Source organism: Wyeomyia smithii, chromosome 3 (genome assembly GCF_029784165.1).
Source record: "Wyeomyia smithii strain HCP4-BCI-WySm-NY-G18 chromosome 3, ASM2978416v1, whole genome shotgun sequence".
In the NCBI taxonomy this organism is placed as follows: domain Eukaryota; kingdom Metazoa; phylum Arthropoda; class Insecta; order Diptera; family Culicidae; genus Wyeomyia; species Wyeomyia smithii.
In genome coordinates, this window is record NC_073696.1 from 126,162,714 (window position 1) to 126,188,549 (window position 25,836).

Sequence of the window (25,836 nt, forward strand, 5' to 3'; positions counted from 1 at the left end):
CGGAAATTAACTTAGAACCAGGTAGTCTACCAATCGATTCCACGCTTCACTAATCGAATAGCTAAATGGGGCAGAAACCGCCTCAAAGCACTGGGAAGCTGTCACAGCTTTAGCTTGACTCAACATCTCACAAATTCACTGAAGCATAACCTCCATTCGGAAAAAAATGTACACGCATGTTTCACCAACTTTTGCCTAATCAACTCTTGTTTATTTTTGCACACCTAGGCCCACATTGCATCCGTTGCATAATGTTTCAGTACTGTAGCGAGGCAGGCATCGGTGTACAGCCGGTCGGGATCGCAGTTGCTTCAAATTTTTCGCTTGAAAAATTTTTGCAAATGAAATTAGTTGTAATGATCGTTTAGGCATTTAGGCTATAGATGCAGCGCACTGCGGGCACAATGCGCGGGAAATTTTGCCGTGGCTCGCTGACCGAGTCTCGCTCCCTCGCTGTTCAGACATGTTTTAGTTTTATGTAACGGACGGTGTGTGCACCGTCGCAACAAAGCGATCAAAAAAGTGGATCAAACGGAAAACCCGCTGATTCGATCGATGGACGATGGCTTTTCAGGTCAGCACGTCGCACTCTAGCTTATCTCTATTCATGATAACCTGCCGTGGTTTGAGGGTCCGAAAGAGCGTGGAGTGAAAGGATGTGTTTTTTTTTTGTATTTTTATTTTTGTTTATCGCTCAATCAGACTAGTGGATTTCAGCATTACATGGCTAAGCCTAAAGTGTTAATTTTGAAATCTGTTTCAATTTTTTATTGTTTTTTTTTTGCTTTGGAACCCGCAAGATTACAAAATGTGCTCATGGGTTCGAATTTTAGTGAAGTTCGATAATTCAATGTCAAAGGGCTTATAACCCTTCCGGTGTCGCTCAAACCAAACTATTGAATCAACTCATAGAGGTTTCTGGAAGCAAACATGTACTTGTCGACCTACAATTTCATTCCACCCACACCGTAAATCCAGTCACAGTTGAACGCAATAGCGTGCCTCCATACTCCGCCGCGATTACTGTCACTTAATCTTTGATCATTTCGCACCCACAGCACAATAAATTGCTTCTGGAACCGGTTCTCAACAGTCTATACAAATTCAATACCACCAAGTTACCAAATGCCAGCGTCATTTTCACCCACAGTCAAACGCACACATACACTGCAAAAAACTACAGAAACTGTTTCGGCCTTATAACATGACACTATCAACATTCGAGTGAGTGCATTCCAAGTTCGAGTTGCTGCAGACTCATCAGTTTTGTTGAAGGAACACTTTTGTTGGTAACACGGCATAAATGATGCAGCGAATCCCGTGAAGCCTGGTCACCTTGATCGTTACTTAAGTCTAACCTTGGATTTGAATATTTTATTGTCGTTTCACATTGACAGGGACTCTGGTTAAGGGTGGCAGCCGGTTGGCCCCCTATCACGTCACGTGTGTCATATTCTGTGCCCATAAAATAGTAATACTTTAACAACTTGCATGAACCCGCTCTGCATGCGACCTTTCGTGTGCGATATGTTGTTGTAGATATATAGCTATATATTTACGGCGCGCCATGGGAAATATTGACCTGACCGCCTCGGATAAGAGTAAAATGCGTACTTTTCGGAAATTACTTTTTGGTACTACGTCTGTATGAAACTGTTATCACAACAGTATTTCTGTTTTGTATTGTACATAATGATAGTCAACATTCTCTTTGTGACTATATCCAAGAGGTACACATCTTCCATTTTGTTTTGTCTTGTTGCGTGTTTCAGAATGTGAAGTACTAAAAACAAAGCTATTAATCCAACCGGTGACACCGTCGAATCATCTCGCACAAAAAAGCAATTAAAAAGGAAAAAATAATAACGTTTGTTTGCGTGTTTGGCTGCGGCACGTCCAAAGTGACTATGGCACGAGACTTATCAGAAAAAAAATCGAAAAAAACGCACACATAAAAAACACAATGATGTGTTCATTTCGATTGTAGAGATAAATCCTTGGAGAATAAAATTACGATTTTTGTTATCACTAAGAACAACATTGCAACGCTTGCAAACAACAAAATGATACTCCGAATCTTCGCGACCTGGTCTGAAATATGAATTCCATTCGCCATTTAATGCCGTTGCTATGTTGCTAAAACACATGACAAACAACCGCGATGCTCGGCGGCTGGCGATGTGATTCCTTTTCACCTGACGGTGTCATGGACGGCCACTGGCTGGATAGACGGACGGAAGAAATGTATTAATGCGGAAGATTCATGCCGTCGCCAAGTGGGCCGAAAAAGTGCTACTGCCTCTGCTTCTGTCATAATATCGCGCTCTGCTTGAGAAATGAGCTATTCGGCGAAACATGATCGCAGAGAAAAGCATTTTCGAAAGTATTTCAGCTGGCGCCAAGCGGGAGCGCCAATCATTCTGCGAGTGTCACCGAAATATCGCTACGCATTTTTCGCAATTAAAAAAGTTAGGTTACATTCCTTCCGGCGATATGTAACGCTCCAACTTGATTTTCGTCAAACTAGTTCTATTTATAATTATTCTAGATCTATGGAAAATGTTGTCAAGCAGGAAAAGTCAGCTGATTTTCCTAATGATACAATTTTATATGAACCTTTTCTTCATTTAAAAAAATAAAATAATAGGGTTTAAATTTCATAGAGTACATCGAAGAAGCAGTCAATAAATCCGAAAGGCAAGAACTTAACAAGTTGAAAAACCTAATAATACCATCAGTAAATCTTTCAACAAGTTAGAAGCAAACTAAACTCTGACATTCGGTTATCATTTCCAAATGTTTTTGTCATACCATCGTGATATATATTATTTACATATAATTTGTGAATTAGTTTTGCTAACCTTAAACGCCGTATTTTGAGTGTTGTTTAGTATTAGTTTGAATTTGGTAAACATTCTTTCTGCTGTGAAATTTTTTCTTTCCAATTATAGGAATAAAGTTTAAAGTAATTCGCTCCCATTTGAATAAACATTCATGCACATCACAATTTTGACAAGAACAAAAAACGCGAGAAACGAAAAAGGCAACCTAAACAGAGCAACACGTGTAAAGATTAGTCGAACAGTTGGTCTCATTTTGATGAAACTTTCCCAGCCAACAAGCAGGCACTGTTTATAATGTCTCTATAGCAGACAAACTGAAAACATTCGCGTGTGGAGAAAAGAGAGTTATTATTAGACACACAGCATTTCAAGATTGTTTCCACTTTTGGACTGATACCTAGTACCATTCTACAGCTCAAAGTGACAAAGAGCGGTGATTTTTATTGCTTCAATCGTTTTCAATAAGCGAAACCTAATAAAGTATATGAACATTGGTTGTGTGTTGCTCACGTTTAATACAAATCAGCAGAAATTGTATGACTTACTACCGCAAGAATGTCGGCAAATTATTCTCAAAAACTGTTTTATATCATACTTTGTTTCACGTAGCGAATGTTTCATGAACATGAAAAATTAACCTATTAGAATATTTGTTTCTTTTCTTCCGTTTAAAATGTTTAGAAGAGTTTTAGGCAACTCAATTGGCAACTTAAATTTAAAGAGATTACAGTTATTTTTTATACTTTTTTGTCATATTTACTGCTACGAACCTCATGGCATACGCAAGTTTTCTTAACGCTAGTTTGGACAAACGCTGTCAAGTGGACAGTATCTACGTAGACTTTGCCAAAGCCTTCGATAAGGTACCCCACGAGCTGACGTTGAAAAAGCTTGAGAAGCTGGGCTTCCCTAACTGGCTTATCTTGTGGTTGCGCTTCTACCTACGGGACAGATCCGCTTTCGTGAAATATAAATCCGTAAAGTCAGGCCGGTATCCGACACCATCTGGTGTGCCGCAAGGTAGCCACCTTGGTCCTTTAATTTTCATTTCATTTGTAAACGACTTGACCAACCGCCTTGACTCTCATCATCTGATGTACGCCGATGATTTGAAGATATACCGAGTAATCAGTTCTTTGATCGATTGTGCCGCTCTGCAGCAGGACATCGACATCGCAACAAGCTGGTGTAAACTGAACGGGATGGCGATTAACGGGACGAAGTGCAAGGTAATCAGCTTTGCTAGAATGCGGACGCAGTGGCGTTACGAGTATAAAGCGAATGGTTCGAGTCTCGAACGAGTTTTTTCAATGAAGGACTTAGGAGTGATCATGAACAGCAAGCTCAGTTTTAACGAGCACATCGCAGCGACTACGAGTAAGGCTTTCGCTTTGCTCGGTTTCATCCGCCGACACACACGCGATTTCAGCGATGTATACGCACTCAAAACGCTTTACTGTTCTATTGTTCGAAGTGTCCTCGAGTACGCTGTTCAAATTTGGGCTCTTTACCACGAAACCCAAATTGTTCGCATAGAGAGAATACAGCGATGTTTTCTCCGTTTCGCACTACGACGACTACCTTGGAACGACCCACAAAGATTACCGCCGTATGACCAGCGATGCCGTTTAATAAAACTGGAACCCTTGCATCAAAGACGGGCATACTTACAACGAATGTTTGCCTTCGACGTGGTACGCAACCATATTGACTGCCCGGACCTACTGCAACAGGTGAACTTCAATGCGCCAGCGCGTCGATCTCGCCAACGCTCTTTATTCCGGACTACTACGCACCGGACTGTATTCGGACAAAATCACCCACTGGAAAGATGTTTTGCCCTACTAAATAATATAAATGTGTTTGATTTCAATGTAACTAGACATCGTTTTAAAATAAGTGTTAGGTATTTAAACTAGTTAGGGATAAGTCAGTCTGTACAGCTTGGTCTGAAGACGTAGTAAATAAATATATAAATTAACGATTTTAGTATACAATTGAAAATTCAGGTAACTCTCTCAAGTCATCACTTGATAAATTTTCTCTGTCTCTAGACTTTACATATTTAGATGTATCGTTTAAAAGATACCGATATCGATGCGTTATTAAAAAAGCTAACCCAGCTTGGCTATAAGGTCGTTGGTTATACCGATGATATTGTCCTCATAACTTGCGGAAAATGCGACGCAACGATGTCGAGCCGCCTTCAGACGACACTAGACACTACCCTGAGTTGGTGCACTCAGGAGGGCTGAACATAAATCCTGCTAAAACAGTTATTGTCCCCTTTACCAAAAGGAGGAAACACGCCGTGTCTCCTCCTTCACTGAATGAGTTCTTACTGAACTTCTTTAAAGAAGTGAAATATCTGGGGATTATTCTGGATAGTAAGCTGAATTGGACGGCTCAAATTGACTACGTAGTCAAAAAAAGCTACAACGGCAATTTGGGCCTGCAGCACACTATTCAGTAAAACCTGAGCGTTGAAACCACAATTGGCTTTTTGATCCTACATAACTATTGCACGACCAAGAATTACCTACGCCGCTCTCGTGTGGTGGCCAAAGGTAAATGAAGTGACAGCCCAACTTTCGTACTTCTGCAGCCTAGAGCCGTAGTGGCTCGTGCTGTATCAAGAATTTTCCTCCATTATACTCGGTCCTGGGCTACTCGTCGCCAATTTCCTGGAGGTCTCGATACTCGCAGATCCGCTTCAACATGGTCAAGCCATCTAGCCCGTTGGGACCCTCTATTCCTGGTCCCGGTGGGGTCCTTGAAGAGAAACGATTTTACCGCACTGTCGTCCGGCATCCTCGCGACCCCCTCCCAACCTTCGTCAGGTGCACAATTGGAATCTCTCCAAGTAGTGCCTGCAGCTCGTGATTCATACGCTTACGCCACTCTCCGCTTCACGGTTTGTACTTCGGCCAGTGCGCGTATGTCCTCCGTGAGCAGCGTCATGGTTCCGAGTCCATAGAGAACTACGGGTATGATTAGGGTTTTGTACATCGTCAAAGTAGGCTCAATTTCCAGCTTAAATACGTCGTTGGACCTCCTTACTTGTGTTATTGTCGGCGATTACCAGAGATCCCAAGCATACGAACTCCTCTATCACTTCGAATTCGTCGCCGTCCATGATCACCGTCCGTGTGAGACGAATGTTGATTTCTTTCGAGCATCTTCCTTTCATATACTTGGTCTCCGACGCATTTATTTCTAGTTCAACTCTTCTAGCTTCAACTTTTAGTCTGGCGTAGAATGCCCCCGCCGTCCCAGTTTTTTTTGTAATAATGTCCAGGTTGTCTGCGAAGCCAATCAGTTGACTACCTTTGCTGAAAATCATGCCTCTCGTTTCGATGCCCGCTCGTCGGACTACAGCCTCAAGCGCAATGTTGAGAAAGTGCAGGATAATCCATCTCTTTGTCTCAACCTTCTGCGCGCTTCGAAGGGATTCGAGAGTTTCCCCGACACGCACACGTAACACATCACTCTGTCTAAGGTTGCTTTGATAAGTCGTGTCACAGCCCAAGTAAGCCTTAACAAAGTTCAGCGACTGGCCTGACTCTTCCATGCGCACTACACCAACGGCAGCCTTGGAGGCCATGCTCTGCTTACTACCTCTACATCTACATGTAAAGAAAGAGGCGGAGCTTGATGCACTAAGGCTTCAACGAAATAAAACAATATTCCAAGGCGATCAAGTCTGTCATCTTCGCATTCTCCACAGTATCGGCGATTCAGAACAATCTTGACGTTCTATATTCGACTGGAATTTATCTCGAACGTTTCTTCGTCGGTTATATCGTTTATTTTTTTTTAATCTGACTAGTTCAAATGTAATATTGTTGTATTACCGTTTTGTTATATATATTGACTCTCTGAAGATATTTTTTATTGATAGCTTTAAGGTACACCGTTGGGACATCTGCTTGTCTGTTGATGAATAGACAATAATATATAAATAAATGTAAACGTTGAAGGCAAAATAATGTTTTTTGACGTAGAATTACGTCTTACGGCAACATACACAGGGGGCCAGTTTCATTACAGGGATCCAATTTCAAAAACCAAAAACATCGAGAGCGTCACAAAAATTGTCCATTTTCAACCGTTTAAAGCTCAGTCAGTTTCCAACCGATTTTCGTCATTTTTGCAGTAAGCGATTGGAAAACCAACCAAGCACCCGTTAAAATGGAGAAAGTTGTAATCTGATTGTTCGAACTGTTGTACTATTGAAAATTGTCAAGCCTTGTCGAAACGCAAATGTCGACCTCTGATTGGTCGCACAATGCTTCTTTCCCTAACAAGGTCGACAGAATATATCTAGTTGACTAAGAATGCGCGCTTTGTGTTTTATGTATAATTCATTCCATGATTGTGCCGATACCACACGGACTGCTGGATGGCAGCAGATAACAGAAATGCAGCACTTACGCTATTGCGTCTTACAACAAAACGGTTATAGATCGACATCACAATTTCCACCTTCATACTCATGTCTACCGTCGGCAGCATAAAACATGCACGATCTGCTTCCATGCGACTTTAGTCATATCTATTTTTTCAGTTATCCCAATCCACAACGTGCAAAAAATCTATGTCTGAGCGGATATTGCGCGCTATCTGGACCATGAAGCATTTATGCGATAATTGAACGAAATTTGCAACTACAGCAACCAGTCTTTCTCAAGGCTGCTAAATATATTTGGAAGAGCATAATGAATGGTTATTACTAAATTACAACTTTGATTACAGTTTGATGCTGCTGCAATTGCCCGGCAGTGTGATGTATATTACGATTCATTAACACCGTGCATCACAAGCGGTATATGCGAAACAAATCCGATTCCAAACAGAAAAGTTCAGCCAGTTCTGCTCACGGCGCTGAGTCCGTTTTAGAAAATTCATAACACTTGATTAACAAATATGTAACGTCTTAAAGAAGACGGTTGTTACGAGAACGGAAACATCTTCTTCCTTCAAGCCGTGCAACACACGATACATGTTATATTGTTGCCTTCATAAGGCAACAATTGGTTGACAAGAGGAATGTAACAATTTACTTGGAGCAGCAAACGTACGGCGGTCTGAACCTTGCGGCAATAGTAGAACGTTTGTTGTAATCCGCCAACCGGGAAGCAACCGAAAATGTTTCTCCTTACGAGGTTTGACCTGCGACGAATTTCCTGGCTCCTTTGTCGCTTGCCTCTGGTGCCATCTCAATAATGATACATTTGTTGCCAGGTACACAGTTGACGATAAAATAATGCGCTTTCGCGCTCAAATTTCGCTTATATATCGACAAACTGTGAGCAGCGTAGCCCATCCTCTTTTTTACGTACGTTAGAGAATGGCATAACTGGAAATAATTTTTCCAGTTATCCCAATCCACAACGTGCAAAAAATCTATGGCAGAGCGGATATTGCGCGCTATCTGGACCATGAAGCATTTATGCGATAATTGAACGAAATTTGCAATTACAGCAACCAGTCTTTCTCAAGGCTGCTAAATATATTTGGAAGAGCATAATGAATGGTTATTACTAAATTGCAACTTTGATTGCAATTTGATGCTGCTACAATTGCGCAGCAGTGTGATGTATATTACGATTCATTAACACTGTGCATCACAAGCGGTATATGCGAAACAAATCCGTAAATGTCAATTTACTAAGTTTTCATAATTACAAACCAGTCACTTCTTACAGCATCTCGATCATACTCATGGTTCATAACAATTTACAGAAGGGGCATCTTTGCCGATTGAGGATTCCGGCCTTTCTCTGGTTAAACTACGTCTTCTTACAGTATCATGAAATACAAACAATCTTCATATTCATATACTTGACCATGGATTCCGACGATACCTTCGGAAAATCAAAATTCTTTCTGCTTTGTTTATTTTGAACATTTAACAAGGCTGAAATTATTAACTGTTACTGCACAGTTTAATTGTCTGGTAAATACAACTAATATCAAACATTTATGAATTGATTATACGATTTTTTTATGTTTCTTTCAACAGAGTCGACTTAAGCACATCAATTAGTGCGTTTTCGACGTAGAATTATGTCTTACGGCAACATATATAGGGGTACAAACTGTAAAACCGAAAGCATCGATAGCGTCACGAATATTGCCCACTTTCAAAAGTTCTGAACTCAGCTAGTTTCCAACGGATTCCGTTTATTTTTAAAGCAAAAATAATATACGAAACAAATACGGAAAAGTATATCGCTTCACACCATTAAAATGATTAACCCTAATCGAGTGTATTTCCAAAAAAATATTGACATGAGACAAGCTGTCGTAATTCTACGTTAACCTTGCGGTCGTTTCGTATAAACAACCTCTTCCACTTTTTTTTTCAACACAAAAATATAATTAGAAATTAAATATGTCAACCCACATTTTGGAGATCTGATTTTTCCTACAAAAACTATACAACTAGATAGTTGTCTGAACATGGCAAAATAAAAAATAAAAACCTAAATGGTTGATTTGATTGGTATAGTGTCTTCGACGAAATTATAGATAATGATTCTCAACAATGCCTGTAAATCTTGGGGCCCATAACAAAGATAACTTTTTCAGAGACTCAAATGAGTTTTCTCGTAAACAAACTTAGAAGCAACGAACCCGGCGAGTAATTACTCTGCGGCCTTTTGACGCACTTTTGCATTCATTAGGGGTATCCAAATTCACAGGAAGGATTAAAAAGCTATAATCTTTTTAGGGCAATTTTTTTTTCGTTTTTGTCGACTAGTATAATTCAGCCATGAATGAGTTAAGTTATATTTATCATTGGTAAAAATCTAACTCAAATTTTACTCGATTTCTGGGATCAAAATTAGGATCTTGATGATCTACAGGCTTCACCAAAATCCATGAATCTCAGCGATATATCATCTCACCATGGAATAGTCAAGTATCCCAAATAATCCTGGAGCTTAGATCTTAAAAGTCAATACTTTTGAAGAGGTATTGTAAGACGTCTTGACTACATCACTTAAAATATACAAGCGAAACAATTGCCAAACCATATAAATATTAGGATCTTGTTAATCTTTAAATTGAACAAAAGAATACTACGGTGTTCTTATAACTTAAATTCAAGATTTTTTCGCATCAAGTTGATCAGCATGGTTCTAAGGAATTTTAATTTTATTTTAATTGTTTAAATATTCGGCATCATAAAAGAGCCATTTCGCGTTCTGCGTTAGAGACCCTGGAAATGACCCCAGTGAATCTGTAGGATATCAACTAAACTTTTTTTTACACAGCAAATCGTTTCCAAAGATGTTGTTTAGGATTTGTTTTGTTCCTCAATAAAGTAGCTGATTTTTAATATATGTCATAAAAAGCTCTTTGAGCTGATCTCTGAAAAAAGGCCAAGTGATAAAACGTCTCCATGCTTTTGTTAGAAAAAGCTGCAGCTACACCTAGCGAATTCACGGAACGAAATTATCAAGTTGTAATTTTTTTAACAATAATGTTTCCATGGAACTCAGCCTTGATGATTTCATTGCATCAAAACTTATTAGACCATCTAAACCTTCAGCATCACTCACATCGCGCGCCTGCCATCATTTGACGGCTGCAGATAAGCAAAAATAAAACAATATCATTACCTTTTGATAAGCTAATCAGATTTCGTTCTTGACCGGCGTCCTGAAAAAAAACATGTTATGTATCAAAAATGAGATCATCATCCAATCATGCCTAGCTGTCCGACGTACCAGCCAACCCCTCCAGTCAAGTACGAACGGGCTCCGATGGTTTGTTGAAACAACTGATTAACAGTCGAGGTGTTTAAATTATCTTGAATAAATATATACAGCCATCGAAGAAAGACTTTAAACAGCACCTCGGAATGGCCGAATGAGTGCGGAGTGATTGCACAAACAGGCAAGTCAGCTAAAACTGAGTAAAAGGGGGCTCCTTATTGTGTGCTTTTTTTCTTGGCCTCGCACCGCACGACTCAGCCATTTACTACACCAGAAAAGCACTAAAGTTTTTTATTCCACAAATTTCGGTCATTCGAAGCAGTGCAAATGTTGGATGTTTACACTTTCACAAAAACAAAATTCAATGCGGGCGTAGACCTGCAGACAGTGTTTTTGCTTACATTATTTCCGTTTCGACTGGTTTTTGTCTGGCTGCTGGTGCCGGCCGGTAATTTATGTCCGTAATCCTGCCTTTCCACGATTGCTTCTGTAGTGGGGTAACTGTTATTTCTTTGACGTAGGAATGTGAAATGTAATTTTTGAACAATTTGTAGTAGAAAAGAAAGTTATTTGGGGCCATCCACATACCACGTGGACAGATTTTTAACGATTTTGAACCCCCCCCCTCCCCCTTCGTGGACAACTGTCCATATAAATTCTAAAAAACACCGTGGACATTAGCCAACCCCCCCCCCCAAGCTGTCCACGTGGTATGTGGATGGCCCCTTTTCTATTTCGCGCATTAGAACTTGATTGCGTTTTTTTAACCAACTATTATTATAAAGTGCAAATTACGCTACGATCCTAGTGAGTCTCTCTCTAGAGCCGGGATTCGAATACACGACAATTAAACCAGTATAGTACCACGATACCAGCTGGGAGATTTACAACAAAACAAAACTCCTCATTATGCATACATATTCATATTCTGCTATATCAAAAATTCGACGACGACGGAAGAAACCGTTCACCGATCTTCCGCTATGAACCCGCCACTTAACGTCACCTCTATTTACGCTACCCAGCCTACACAGTGCTCCCACTTTTCTGCGCTGTTTTACTATTCGCTCCTCTCCAATCTTCACCGTTCACCTTCCGAGCACAGATGTGTAACAATACAAAGTCAGCTGTTTCCCGTCACAACAAAATCAACTCTTTTCACGTATTATTCGTGTCCCATGTTTTGCAGCATAGACACAAACGTTGTAGTGGTAGTTGAGTGGTGAATGTGTTGATTAACACCACACAACAGTATTCGTAGCCCCGAATGTTTCTGCTATGCAAAAACATGCGCCGTCATGCCTTGGTCTCGGTTGGTTCAGGCTGCCGTTTGTGATTGTGGTGAGCGTTGCAAAGAGACGATAGTAAGCGAAATAGTTGTGTGTATTCTGCACTTCGGGACGCTAAATTGCAGGGCAATAAATAAGAAAACACGAAATGTTTTCTAAGATCGTGGCGAGGGTAATTAAGTGCCTGAAAATCAGGATTTTTCCACAGAAAACTCCAAATATCAGATACAAAAAAATCAGTTTCACATGCTCATGTAAACTTCAAAAAACCGTAAAGAGTCTACATTAAATTTTGTTCGACCAGAAAGAAATTAAGTCAAAAAGTTTCGTATCTTTCGCTTGGTTTCAGGGTACTTAATGACAAAAAAATGAACCTTATCTTTAACTCGACCTAGGATCGCAGGATCGTTAGATATCTGTCTGAGTGGTTTTTAATCTCCACCGAACCGGATTTATTAATTTTCCGTTTTCCGTGATCACCTTTTTCTATCTGTTGATAGTGCAACAAAACTGGTAAACAGAGCCATTAAGTCAGATTAAATAAACTCGAAAGCTGTAACGTGCCTGATAAGAAGAGCCCACCCCGTTTGTGTCGTTTAGTCGAGATGTCTTTCGACTTGCTGAAAACCGCTGCCCTCCTCTGTGTGACGCAAATCAATCCTGCACACCGATAATCGGTTTACGTTATTGATGGTGTTTTTGATTTCAGTTTTTTTGTGCTTAATGTGAGGTTCAAATTTTGCAAATAATCAGCAGTGTGACGAATGATTTGCATGTTCTTTGACAAAACGATTCTAAATCCGTAGTTTTCCGTTGGAACTGCATATCTGAACTTTTTTGTTTGGCCAAACACTAGCAAATGAGAGAATCAAATACAGTACAAATCTTTTGCGTATATGAACTCAAAATCCATCCTTTTTCCGGCCCATTGTAAATTTATTGTCATTGAATGAAATAGACAAAAATATTGTAGCCCTAAGCGAACTTATCACAAAAGCTGTTTTGTTATTCTTCATGCAAAACACAATTCAATAATATATTTCTTTCTCTCTTTCAGTGCATCGGGGACAAGTGCGGTGGCGATTGACAACAAGATCGAGCAAGCTATGGTAAGTTTTTATTTAATTTATTGTATTCTTCAATTAATTTTTATGGTTGGATTTCTTGTTGGTTTCGTGAGAAATATTTTCATATTATGATTGCTCATAGCATGTAAACAAGAATCTCAACTACTAAGTGATTGCAATGAAATATCCTTTATGCCTCACTAAGGCAGCCTCAGTGATTTATAATCTTAACCCTCTAGTGCCCAGTGTCGCCTTTAGGCACGCTTTAGTTAAACCTCTAAAAAGCTTCAATAAATACTTCAACAATGTTAATAAAGACTCAAGGTGATTTTGCCGAAGTCCGTCTGAAAAATAACTTGGGCACTAGAGGGTTTAATCATTTTCCATTATATGAACTCACCTATTTGTTACTCGATGACGTTGTCTATCCCATCTGGATTTGACACATGAAGTCCTTCTACGTGGATGTCCATTCTCCATGTAGGTTAAGCCTAAGATTCGAAGTTGACTAAGATTCGAACACACATAGAATCCTCGGTGACGGAATCTGTTCGAAAAATCTTTCGTATTCGCATACACGCATCTGTAAACTTGTACTGGAAAGAGAATATATGTTTTATGAAAAATTTTAGTTGTTGCGGTTCTACACGGTGTGATTTCAAAATTTTATCGTAAAACTGTGTTACAGAGTTTTAGAACTACATTATAGATTATTAACTTTATATAGGTGATATAGAAGCAAACCTCTGCAAAATTAACATAAGTGGATTGCAACAATATAACAAAACTAAGATTAAGTTTTGACTCAGTTGTGGTCCCGTTAGACATTTTGAGCATATTTTTTAGTTTTTATCTGTGGAAAGCAGTCCCTGACATCCAACAATTTTTGTCTGCAGAGCAACAGTATGTACCACTTTGCAAAAGCTAAGTCGAATTTACGTTTCTGAGAAAACGGAGGATCTGACATAGATTTCAACTTAGTTATCTCTTTCTCAAAGTGTTCCACTCTCTGATTTAGTCCTGTGACTTGTAAATTCAATTCTAAAAGTATGCAAAACCTATGTCTAGAAAGTAATATTGACCAAACACTCCTGTAATTGATGGTTAACAAATAAACATTTCTCATTGAGAAAGATTCCATTTCAGCAAAGCTAGACTCCATAATATTTTTACTTGAGCGGAACCTGAAATGATATTCAAAACGACCAAAAATTAACAAATAATATCAGTAAAATAAACTGAACACTGCGACTGAACAATTTGATCCAGAACAAGCCGAAGTTACTTCCTCTTCGTAGAATGCAAACGGAACTTCTTTGATCCTGCGATCCGAATTATAAATTTCGACGTTTAACACTAACGAGGACAGAATATATAGACTGACGTCCCGGTTAGAATAAAGTTGAAATTAGTTTCACATAGATTCCCTAGGATTACTCACATTGGAATCATGGGCGTCCTCGATAAGGAATCCACAAGACTGCTCTGTCTATGGGAATCTTGAATGAGAAAATGAGAATCCGTCGTATTCGAAAGCTTTTATTTTGAAGGATTTTCAAAATTGGAAACGCCCGAACGAACAAATAAGATTCGCAGGGATTCTATAGGGTTTCCAACATTGGAATCGGGAGCGTCCTCGATAATGGGACTAGAATTCTTGAATGAGAATTCGTTACCGAAGACGCCTAAGATTCCAATGTGAAGAATCTGGGTCTTACTTATTTTTCTTGTGGTGTTCATGACGGAGGCTCAACTGAAGTCAATGGTCAACTCAAATCATCGAAACTTTTTAAATATCATTCGTTATTAGTCTGTGAACGATCTTTTTTATAAGTACACTAAGGTCGCTTTTTACGCGGTTTTTTTTACGCGGATTCCGGAATTCACGCGGTTTTTTTCCACGCGGATTCCGGAATTTACGCGGTATTTTTTTGCGCGGATTTCGGTTTCTCTTCACTCGGATTGCAGAATTTACGCAGGTTTTTTTTACGCTGATTTCGGAATTTACGCGGGTTTTTTTTACGCGGATTCCGGAATTTACGCGGTTTTTTACGCGTTTTTTTTACGCGGCACGTATCCCCCGCGTAAAAAGCGACTTTAGTGTATTTCGTTTCTATTGCAAATGTTTTTTCCCGAGTTTTTGAAGGCTGAAAATTGTATTGTTTTTTTCGGCAATGTTAAACTTCAAGGTCCGACGATGTTAATAACGCGCATTAAAAATATGAAGAAAACCGGTTGTTTTGATTTCGGCAATCATACACACATAAATTAATATTTCGAAACACTCCACTCCAAGATAATCGCGTACAAAGTTTCAAACTTAGCTTATAAGCCCGTGACGAGGTGCGCTTCAAATCGTTTTTTCCCTATAGTTCTCAAGAACTTAAACTTGACATTTTTTCAGATTTTTAGAAAAATAAGATTTATAAAAAAAGGTAATATAAAGCATATTTCTTCGCAATATAAATCACTGCCACTAAAGGGTGCGCACTTATACCACCAAGACCGCGTAATAAACGCGCAACTTGAACATTAAATTACTCTCCACTGATGGACAGATATTTGCGCCACTGTGTTTCGGTTTGCTCAATTATACGGAATATGTAACGAGTCTGGTTTGTATGTCCTCTCTCATAGCATACAGTACAACTAATAAAAAATTCTTCGTGACTTCCTGAAGTTATTTTTACTGCTAGTATGATGTTTACTTTCAGTAAGACCCCTTATGGTGCACGTATTTTAAATAAATTGTAGGTAGATTTCCATTTTGAAGTAATTAAAAAAGTAGAAAATTTCGCATTCGTATTTGCAATTATGGCCCCACAATAATCGATTACTATTGCCTAAAGGTCTCTTAGTTTACAAACAGAGTAACACAAAGTCACGGGTGTTTGCTTTGTTTTCGAAATAAGATGGATCAGTATATATGAATTGGTTTTTTCACCATGGTTAATTGGTCCGTATTTTGAAACGAAATCGTAGCTTTTCATCGCCGACAAAGGCAGAAACTGTAAATCTGCCTTGTGATACTTAACGCAAAACAGCTGCTGTTTCTCCTAATATATCGCAGGTACGGGCCAGTCGAGAAGCAGAACATAATGACGCCTGGCACGCTTTGAACCAGGAAACTTTTCTCTATATGGCTATATAGAGCACCTGTTTACTTATGCTACATTTCACCATCGTCATCTTGAGTGCTGCAGGGCCACTCCGGCAATCTACTTACCTGTCAGTCATCTAGCCGTCTTTCAGATTTCGTCAGCTCAGAGTGTTTACACATGGCTTCAGGTTTTGCGCTCACATGTTCTCGACTCGAAAAATCTGCGGCTACCACTTTTCAGCCGATGCAGGGCGGCTGCATTGATGAAGTAAAGTGCTCCAGTACACACTACTAAGCTTCGGGGCTATTGCAGACCAGCCGCCTTAGAACTTGGATGTATTATGTTCGAGAAAACTGTTGAAACTAGATACTAGCTTTGCTTACGCTTTTCAAACCAACAGTTACAGTAATGTTGCGTTTCAACATAATAATGGCGGACAATACTGGGTGTTATGATTGCTGCTGCTGCGCAGCGCACCTGCTGAAAAGTACCCACAGTCGATATAGCACACCATTAAAAGGTGTTGCAGGCACGCGGCACCATTCTGCTTCTCAAAGCCGCGCAAACTGTGCGGTTTGATTGGCGTTCTTTTAATTACTTTTCGCCGCCGCCGCTGCTGCTTCCTTGTGGTATGTCATTAGTCAGGTTTCAGGCACTGAAAGATAATTTGAATCCTCTATGATGTTGCTTTGTGCTGAAAACACCGATTTAAGACTTCATTCAGTACTGCGGTTGTAGAGGTTTTTGCAGCTGATAAATTTAATTCGAATAATTATTCACTTAACCGGTTTTCGGTTCGGCGAGAACACCGTTCCAGTGAATACCAATCAACGAAATGCATTTGCGAATTACTTGAGAACGGTGTGTTCTGGTTTCCCTTAGTAAGTTCTCCATAAACGCCACTTTAATGGACGCTATTTTTATCACCTGATGGTATACAGATTTTTACGAGAACAAAGCAACGATGAATTCTTGGCGAATGAAAATCCCACCGTTGCGTTGCCCGATGTAATTGTTACTCGTCACGTCGTCTACCTGTGATGCAATAAGTCCCAGCTTTAGTTCTATTCTTAGTGGCCAATCGCTACAAACTGACACGTCTCTTTTCTAAGCTGTTACGTAATGTGGCATGTAAACTCGAGCGTTCGGTTGCCGTTGTATGCAAGAGACTTGAACGGTTTTATAGTTTTTAAACCACCAGATTTTTTATTGTAAGAATGGCTTTCTTTCCTATTTACGCTACGGTTCACAGCCACGAGCTCATTTATAGTAGCTGTTGACACGTTTCTCTGCCTATTCTGTGTTAATCGGATCACGTGACTAAAGAGGAGAATGTAGAATAGCGGGTGAAGTTACTTCAACTCACTAGTGACAATTGAGTGCCGGGAAAACGTATCGTATGTACAGTTTGACTAGGTTTCCTTTGATGTAAGCTAGTGTAAGGAAAGCCCAAGAATGTTATGCAATAGATACGAGACACTGTATCAAAAAAAAAATCAGATTTGTTATCTCTGAACGGGAGATTGTATTGACTACATCGAATTACCCCGCTCTGTGTTCTTCTCAACAGTAACCGGTTTTCGTGTAGATCCGCTTCAAGTAACAGAGAGTAAACAGTGTGTTAAGTAAGGTTTAATATCGGGATTGGTGTCTTTTTCCCCGCATATGCCGGTAAACCCATTTACGAATGCGGTGTGGTTTCAGTGGATAGATGCATTCAGGTGTCTGTTTTAAGAACTTGATCGCCCGACAACGTCATCCAACTGTAACGAAAATGTCAGTGACTGGCGATAAACAGTCCACTCCTCCGGCAATCACCATCTGTAGAGCAGAAAGGTGACTTTTATTACAATTTTTATAATAGTAATCGTCACTGGATTTGATTGAATGCTTCAATGGTTCTTAGGACGTGATTCGATTCAGACAAACAATTGAATATAACATCGCAATACTTAAGTCCGACTAACTAGATCTTCACTAATGAATTCAAAATCGATCTTATCGAACATTCTAAATTTTTATGAATGTTTCTTCAAGCTGTAAATGGTAAAGTTGTGCTAAAGTTCGTTCACCCAGTCAGAGTATTCAGATCATGCCGTCTCTAATCTCTATTTTTGGCCACTTTGTATTGATGTATGCTCTTTTGTTTCTCTCCTGTTGAATCTAGAGCTGCTCTTTCGTGACCTAAAATTCGAAGGTTTTCTATCCACCGCTTTCGCTTGATCGGTTGCGGTTTCATTGCCCATAATAGTAAAACTCGAGAGAGAGAATCGTTTCAATTTTGATTAACGAAATTATCGTGTACTCTAGGTAAGGAAGGCGATTTAATGAGTATGGTCGACGGAAATGATTATCAAATTTTAAGCTCATTTCGATACCGAATCCGACAACACGTTGGAGTGAGATTTGGCGTCGAGTTGAGTAATAACCAAATTGCCCCTATGACTGTGGATAATTTTAAATCGCAGTTTGCGCATACATAGTTTTATATCTCGCACCTCTTCCTTCTGCGGCTGCGTGGCGTGTGGAAAGTGTTGCAAATTGCTCTTTGACGTATGGATGATTATAACCTATGTTCGTATTGACGCCAGTAGACTAATTTCGTACCGGATAAAACGGAATCACAGATGTGATCATACTATGCACAGTAAATAAACAATAATCGCTTTTTCACTTCAAACCATTATTTCAATTATTGCACAAACACAGTCGCATTTGTAATTTCAATAGTGACTGCCAGCACAAAATTCTGAAACAATTTTTTTATCAGAGACAAAGAATGGAAACATTTCCGATCTTCATAACTTCGTCGTTAGTATCTATTCTCAGAGAAGATTTTATATTTTGCGCATTTTTTATTGAATTTAAGTCAGTCTACTAAAAATAACAACAGTAGATCGAGTGATTCTAGTGATTTCGCATCAGCGCATTCCAAACAAGCAAAGCACCCATTTTGTTCTGGTCTGCAGTTTCTTGGCCGTAACTTCTTGTATAAATGTTCATCGAAATTCGTTATCAGCAATAATGGTTGTATAAATAATATTTCATTTTCACCTCTGATACAATTAACAGTTAATGATAATACTAACAAACTCTGAGTACTTTTTTTTGTTTTCTAATAAACGCTGAACCCGAGTTACACAACAAGACCCTTGAGCAAATACATCAAATTATACCAACACGTAAAAGTTGGATCGTGCGAAACCATATAAAAAATCTTCGTGTAATGTCCACGGTCCATACAATTTTTTTAGAATTATTTATATGGGCAATTTTCCACGGAAGGGGGGTATCAAAATCATTAAAAATCTGTCTACGTGGAATGTGGATGGCCCCTTATGTGCTCGACAAAAAAAACATCCGACTGGAGTACCCGGGTACCCACAAATTGAAACTCTTGTAACTTTGACAATTTTCATCCGATTTTAATAGTTTTGGTACTAGAAGATTCAGCAACTTGTCTACTTTGAAACCAGTGTGCGGTCCCGAAAGTATTTTCTCATATTTTTAAAATCCGGTTTTTTGGAGAAATGTTCCGAAACTGAGGATTTTTATGAACATTTGAAAACATTATTGGTATAATTACACTTGATACTTCCGGAATCGTGATGCTGTCCAAAGACCTGCGAACGACCTTATTGGTCATTTTGAATATCAATCATCATCTTCTGGTTTCTGGAAATGAATTAAAATTGGCCAAATACCATCGAATATGGGTATTTCTGGAACCAACTCTAGACGCTATTTTGTAATTCAAGATGGCGACTTCCGGTTTTTGACGAACAGTTTAAATTGACCTATGGTATACCTCATATGAGCGGTTTCGGAATCCAAAGTCCAGAGACTTTAACAAAGTGGTGACTTCCGGTTTCTGAAAAAAAAAAAAGAAAATGGCCGAACACCACCTAAGATGGATATTTGCGGGACCGGGAACAATTTTCAGCCATTTTGAAATTCAAGGTAGTGACTTCGGGTCCGTCTGGTGTCGTTTTGAGGCCTCTGGGTAACAGCACCAGAAACCAGAAGTCGCCATTTTGGAATCCAGAATGGCATCTGGGGTAGTTTTCAGGTCTCCGGACATCGTCCCGGTTCTAAAACTACTCATATGAGGTGGTTTTGGTCAATTTTAGCTATTTTCCGGAACCTGGAAGCTCTCATCTCAAATTTCAAAATGGCGTCTGGAGCTAATCTCCGATCACTGGGCATCATCCCGATTCCGAATATACACGTATTCGATGGTATTCGGTCAATTTTGGCTCCCTTCCAGATACCGGAAGTCGCCATTTGGGAATCCAAAATGGCGTCGGGGGCCGTTTTACGGTTTTTGGATATCATCCCGATTGCGAATGAGGTAGTTTTTGTTCAATTTTAGCTATACATATTCCGGAAACCGGAAGTCACTAACTCGAATTTCAAGATGACGTCTGGAGTTGATTTCCGGCAACAGGGCATCATCCCGATTCCGGAAATAACCACATCTGATAGCATTCGACCATCATTGGTTCTCTTCCAAACATCGGAAGTCGCCATTTTGGAATCCAATATGGGCTCTGGGGTCTCCCAAATGGTCTCGTGGTACGATGCTGGCCTATCAAGCCAGTCGTCGTAGGTTCAAGTCTCGACACGGGAGAGACTGTTAGTAGGATCGTAGCGCTAGCCCCGCAATTGTCCTGTACACTAAACAGTCGGCTGCGAAGTCTATGTATGAATAGAAGGTCAAGTTCCGAATCGAAATTCAGCACCAAGGCTTTGCTTTTATGGCCTCTGGGGTCGTTTTCAAGTCTCCAAACGTCGTCCCGATTCTGAAACTACTCATATAAGGTTGTTTTTGGTCAATTTTAGCTATTTTCCAGAAAGCGGAAGTCAACTTTTCAAAGCATATCACTATAACACCCAAAACCACAAGAATGGCCTATGGAAGTAACATAATCTTATAAAGTTTGAACCAATAGTTGTAAGATTCTGTTGAAATATTTATGAAATTCCAAATTGTCAAAGTTACAAGAATTACAATTTGTGGGAATCCGGGTACCCCGTCAGGTAAAAAAAAAATAACTCTCCCCATTGATACCCCTTCTTCTTGTTACTATATAAAACTAATGTTATCAAAATTTGCCTCTTAATGAGCTATGAGATGCCACTAAGTTTTACTACTTTTGATTGCAGTGAACTATAAACTTTCGACTTATGAAACCTAAAAAGGTACCCGGATACCCCGTCCAGCACGTACGGTTAATATGTCTTAAACCCTATCTACAAAAAAAATGTTTTTCTCGCATTATTGCTACAAATTACACAGTCCACTTTGCTTACTGATTGGTCATGAGTTCGAATCTTAGCAGAATCAGACCGTTCGGTGTCAAAGGGATTTTTACGTATGGGTTCATTCTCAGGCACTCTTCATCACGCTAAGTTCTAGAGAAGAAAAGTCATGCAAAGTTATATGAATACTAGGGTGGGGAAAAGTGATCGATTTTCCAGAACCAAGTTTTTTTGGTTCCTTATGGGGCCCCAAACAACCCTAAACTTACCGGAAGTCGATTGGTTTTGTCTCCGCTTGGCGCATTGTATTTCAAATTTGTATGAAAATTTATATGGGAAAACCTACTTTTTTGCATTTACCTTTCTAGAGAGCTCAATATTGATCTAATAATGCACTGCATTATGTAAAAGTATAGTAATTTAGATGCCTAACAACTTTGCAGAAAACACTGAAGAGCTATGATGTCCCTAAGAAGAACTATAGCTGTTCAAAGTTGAGTATGTCGATTTAGGTGCAGAAAATCTTGTTTTCTGCCAACATTACCAATGTACCGGCGCCAGTAGGATTCCCATCAGAAATAACCTGTCGTAACGATTTTATACACTCAGCTGGATCAAACAAACAAATTCAGGTAAATATTCTAGGCATAGGTAGAATCTACAACGTGTTTCAGAGGTTACTTCTGATGGAAGTCTGACTAACGCCGGTACACTGGCAGTGTTGGCAGAAAAAATGATTTGCAACATACATTTCGACCTACTCAACTTTGAACAGCTCCAGTATTTTTTTGGGACACCCTAGCTCTTTGATGTCTTCGGCCAAGTTGTTAGGCATTAAAAAACCTACCATTTGAAGTCATGAAACCTATTGTTTGAACCACTTTGAGCTCTTTAGAATGGAAATTGCAAAAACGTTGGCTTTTCCATACAAATCTCTATATAAATTTAAAATGAAATGCGCCAAGTGGAGACAAAACCAATCGACTTCCGATAAATTTAGGATTGTTTGGGGCTCCAAAAAAACAAAAAAAAACTTGGTTCTGGCTTTCTGCTATAAAGTTTCGTTTTTTTCCATACAACGATTCCTCACCCTAATGAATACCTTTTCAGGCAATCATAATTGCCGATACTTGGCAGGATAACCAACGAGGCTCGGTAAAGAAGAGCAGTAGAGTCTTTATTTAAGCGTGCAGAGGGAAAGGTAAAAGTATAAAAATCTGTCACTTTCTAGGGTGACAAAGTAACCTACGTAGCCGGCGCCGTTATCGAGCTGTACAAAGCAACTGAATTGTTGTACAATGAAGATGGAAAATAACCCAAAATTAACCATCTTACCGTGGTTCTTTGTGAAACTTCACTAGTTCAGATCCATCACGGAGGAGCAACTACAAAATGTACGGTCGGTCAAGCTCAAGCGCTCATTATTACAACAGATTATTCCAAGACACCCAATAATGTTTTTTACGTATTTTGTAAAGCTCAATTGACGAAAATAAATCGAATTAAACTGAGGTCTATGACCACAAAAATATACCCCGCGAGATAACTGGGTTTCAAATATTTTTTTACATCTACCGTATCAAACGTGCACCAGCAGCAGCCAGTAGAGCCTGTATAAAAACGTTGAAAAAATTAATCGCCAGCACGGCTTCATAGCTCAGCATTCCGTTTATCGATCTACCGTCAATCAATCAATCAGCAATGCACAAGCATTCGTTCCACCGCTCGTTTAGTTTAGAGTTTTGCTTGCAATCAATTAGATTGCTTATTGGTATTTATTCAGTGTATTTTTTGTGCCAACGTGAAACGTTTCGTCAAATTCCTTGTATTTATAAGACCTTAAAAAATATAATAATTAAAAAACTATAATGTTTTTTTTTAATGACCTCAGTGTACTTTCTACTCTTTTCCACTGCTAGAAGTTTTGCTGGAATTTCTTCGTGGCAACCATACATCAACCATCTGCTTTGCGATTTTTACCATCCACATTTGTACGAACCCTTTTTATGGTCATATGTTCACTCCTCACGACTCGCTTGACAACTTTTGCTTTCGATTCACTTGCATTCCATGCGCCCCTCTATTGACGCGTAAACCCGCTGAATTTTCACTTTCTCTGGTTCAGTCTGTCAGTGAGTGTAAATAATGCGAGGGTTTATTTTTATTTTTCCTATGTTTTTTTTCGCAGAGAATATTGTTTGCACAAGCGCAAAAAATTGCCTTAAACGATATGTGGGTCAATCCAATTATGGAAACCTAAGCCAACATGTAAGGCGGCATTTTCTCTGTTGCACTCTGTCTAGCAGCATAGTTTATCAGCTTATAGGCAGTTGCTTAGTTTTGCCGTTTTTGTATCATTTTCAACACAACCTGTCCAGTTGGAAGAATTGCTTTTCATTTTGGCGCGGTGCGAACCAGGTGTTATTGAACCCATCCCGGCTAGAGTTGTGTCATCGTCTTGGGTTTCGCCTTGGAGAGAGTTAAGAAAGTTGTTGGAGCTATTGCCAAAGTGAATGCCCTTGACGTCAGCGGGCAGTATAGAACTGAGTGGAAAACAACATGACAGAGCGGTTGTTTGACCCCCCGCTAAACGAAACTTTTTTTTCTAAACCACTCACCAACTTGCTTGCTATAGGCTCGAACTCTTTTCACTAACGTGGACCTACACAACATCATCCTACGAACTACTTTCTCTTATTTTCTATTATTTTGAAGGATGTGTTTACTAATTGTGATGCCCAAATACTGTGTACCGTAAGTTAGGTGTTGATCGATGCAAGTCGATTCCATTGTCAGGATTTTATTTATTTAAGAGATTGCGGTGAATTAATTTAACAAACCTACATACTCGACCCAATTGATTACACTTCGTATAATTTCCGTGCTCGTTTCGAGTGAAAAATCGACTTCTCAAGGAACAATAATTAGAATGCTAGAAACTTGAGGAATTGAAACACGAATCAATTCCAGTTTTAGCCTGTCTATAAAATGCACAAAGAAAGATTTACAGCCCACAGCGATTACAGCTAGACGGGCGGATTCATTATGCACAACAACAATACAATAAAATATTATCTACTTGTATACAAGAACGCACTACAGATAATATTTGCTGCAGGGCAACCAAGTAAGAGCATTACGGCTAAGAACATCGAAAACCGTATGTGACAAACTAGATTCGTTTCTCGCTAGCCATTTCAGTGTCCGGATTTCACGGATCACGTGCCTACTGCAACTGATACGATTACGGAACCTGTTTTGAATGTTAATTGTGCTGAATAAATATTTTGTGGCGCTAGAGTGTCTCCCAAAATTGATTGTTATTGAATATTATTCTGTTCCGTGATGCTGGTGTTAACAGAATAATAGTAATCTCAATGTCTTCGTTTACTTAGAATATGATTCCAATTGACTTCATCAGACAATGACAAGACATATTTAAAACCGACCTACATCAGTGAGATTGTGAAACGAATGCATTAACAGCAGTGAATTGGTGATAAGAATCTTCGCAGACATACTCCGGTAACGATCTGCTGTCGTAACTTGTTGGTTTAACGTTTGTAACATTCCACAGCGAGTCAGGGACGACCGGTTAGTATGTCACTTTACAGTAACTTCGGCTAGAAGGCGCTTATGGTTCTAAATCGAAATAGTCTACTTCAGCAACGGTGTTTTCTTCAGGTTTTTTTTATATATCACCCAACAGCTCGCTTGGAACCATCAATCGATTGTCAGCTACATAATCTTGTTTTTTTGTCTCAGTCAGAACCGGTGACAACAGTCCCGATGGAGGTCATCATTATCAGCGGTCGCGCGTTCGTATGAAAATCTGACAAGCAACCGGTTCATAATTGTTCACTGAAAGCCATTTGAGCTATCAACGGAGGATTTGTAGCTGCACGTAATAACAAAGACAAGCTCGGGCCAGAACACTGATAAGAGTACAAGAGTGTTTGCATTCGTTCACACAGAAAGGCGATGCGAGAGTCCGAAACAAACAAACCGTAATCAACTGCACGGGGCGTGACAGCAATGTTCTGTGTACGACTGGTTACTATCAGTTTATAAAAGTGTTGTTTTCGTTCATTTTTTCAAATGTTCCAACGAGACTTTTTGTCGGCGTCAACCTGTTTGTTAATTATCCACTGCACGATATGTGAACACCGCTTATATTTTTATCTTTGCTAAACTGTATCCAAATAAAAACGTTAGCTGAAAAAAGGGAAATCGATCCGAGGCTTTGACGAACGAATCTCATATAGCATCCATCTTACTCTCTTTACCTGCGCTAAAAAAACGCTTACTTGTAATTTTGTAAGTCTTGAAAAACTTAGTCGAAAAACAAGCTATGGCTTGCAACCCATCTTAGGTTTCCTAACTGCGACATCAATCTTGTATGATCGTTACACGTTGTCATTGTATGATGATTACAACACTGGTCGATGAAAGCGACAAAAATTGCCCTGAAGCTCAAATTGAAAAAAATTGAAAAGGCTAGAGCTTTTTAACTGGTCCTATGAATTTTGGTGCTCCTACCTTAGTCA

At 39.4% G+C, this 25,836-nt stretch overlaps 1 protein-coding gene across 2 annotated transcripts in view; it reads left to right on the forward strand.

The window, feature by feature from the left end:
* The window catches only part of LOC129732776 (protein bunched, class 2/F/G isoform-like), a 264,630-nt gene that overhangs the window by 222,866 nt on the left and 15,928 nt on the right, over positions 1-25,836 (forward strand). For both annotated transcript variants that reach the window (XM_055694004.1, XM_055694005.1), the window contains one exon: positions 12,917-12,968. In XM_055694004.1, the coding sequence (XP_055549979.1) occupies positions 12,917-12,968 (52 nt within the window). The remainder of the gene's footprint in view (positions 1-12,916; positions 12,969-25,836) is intronic.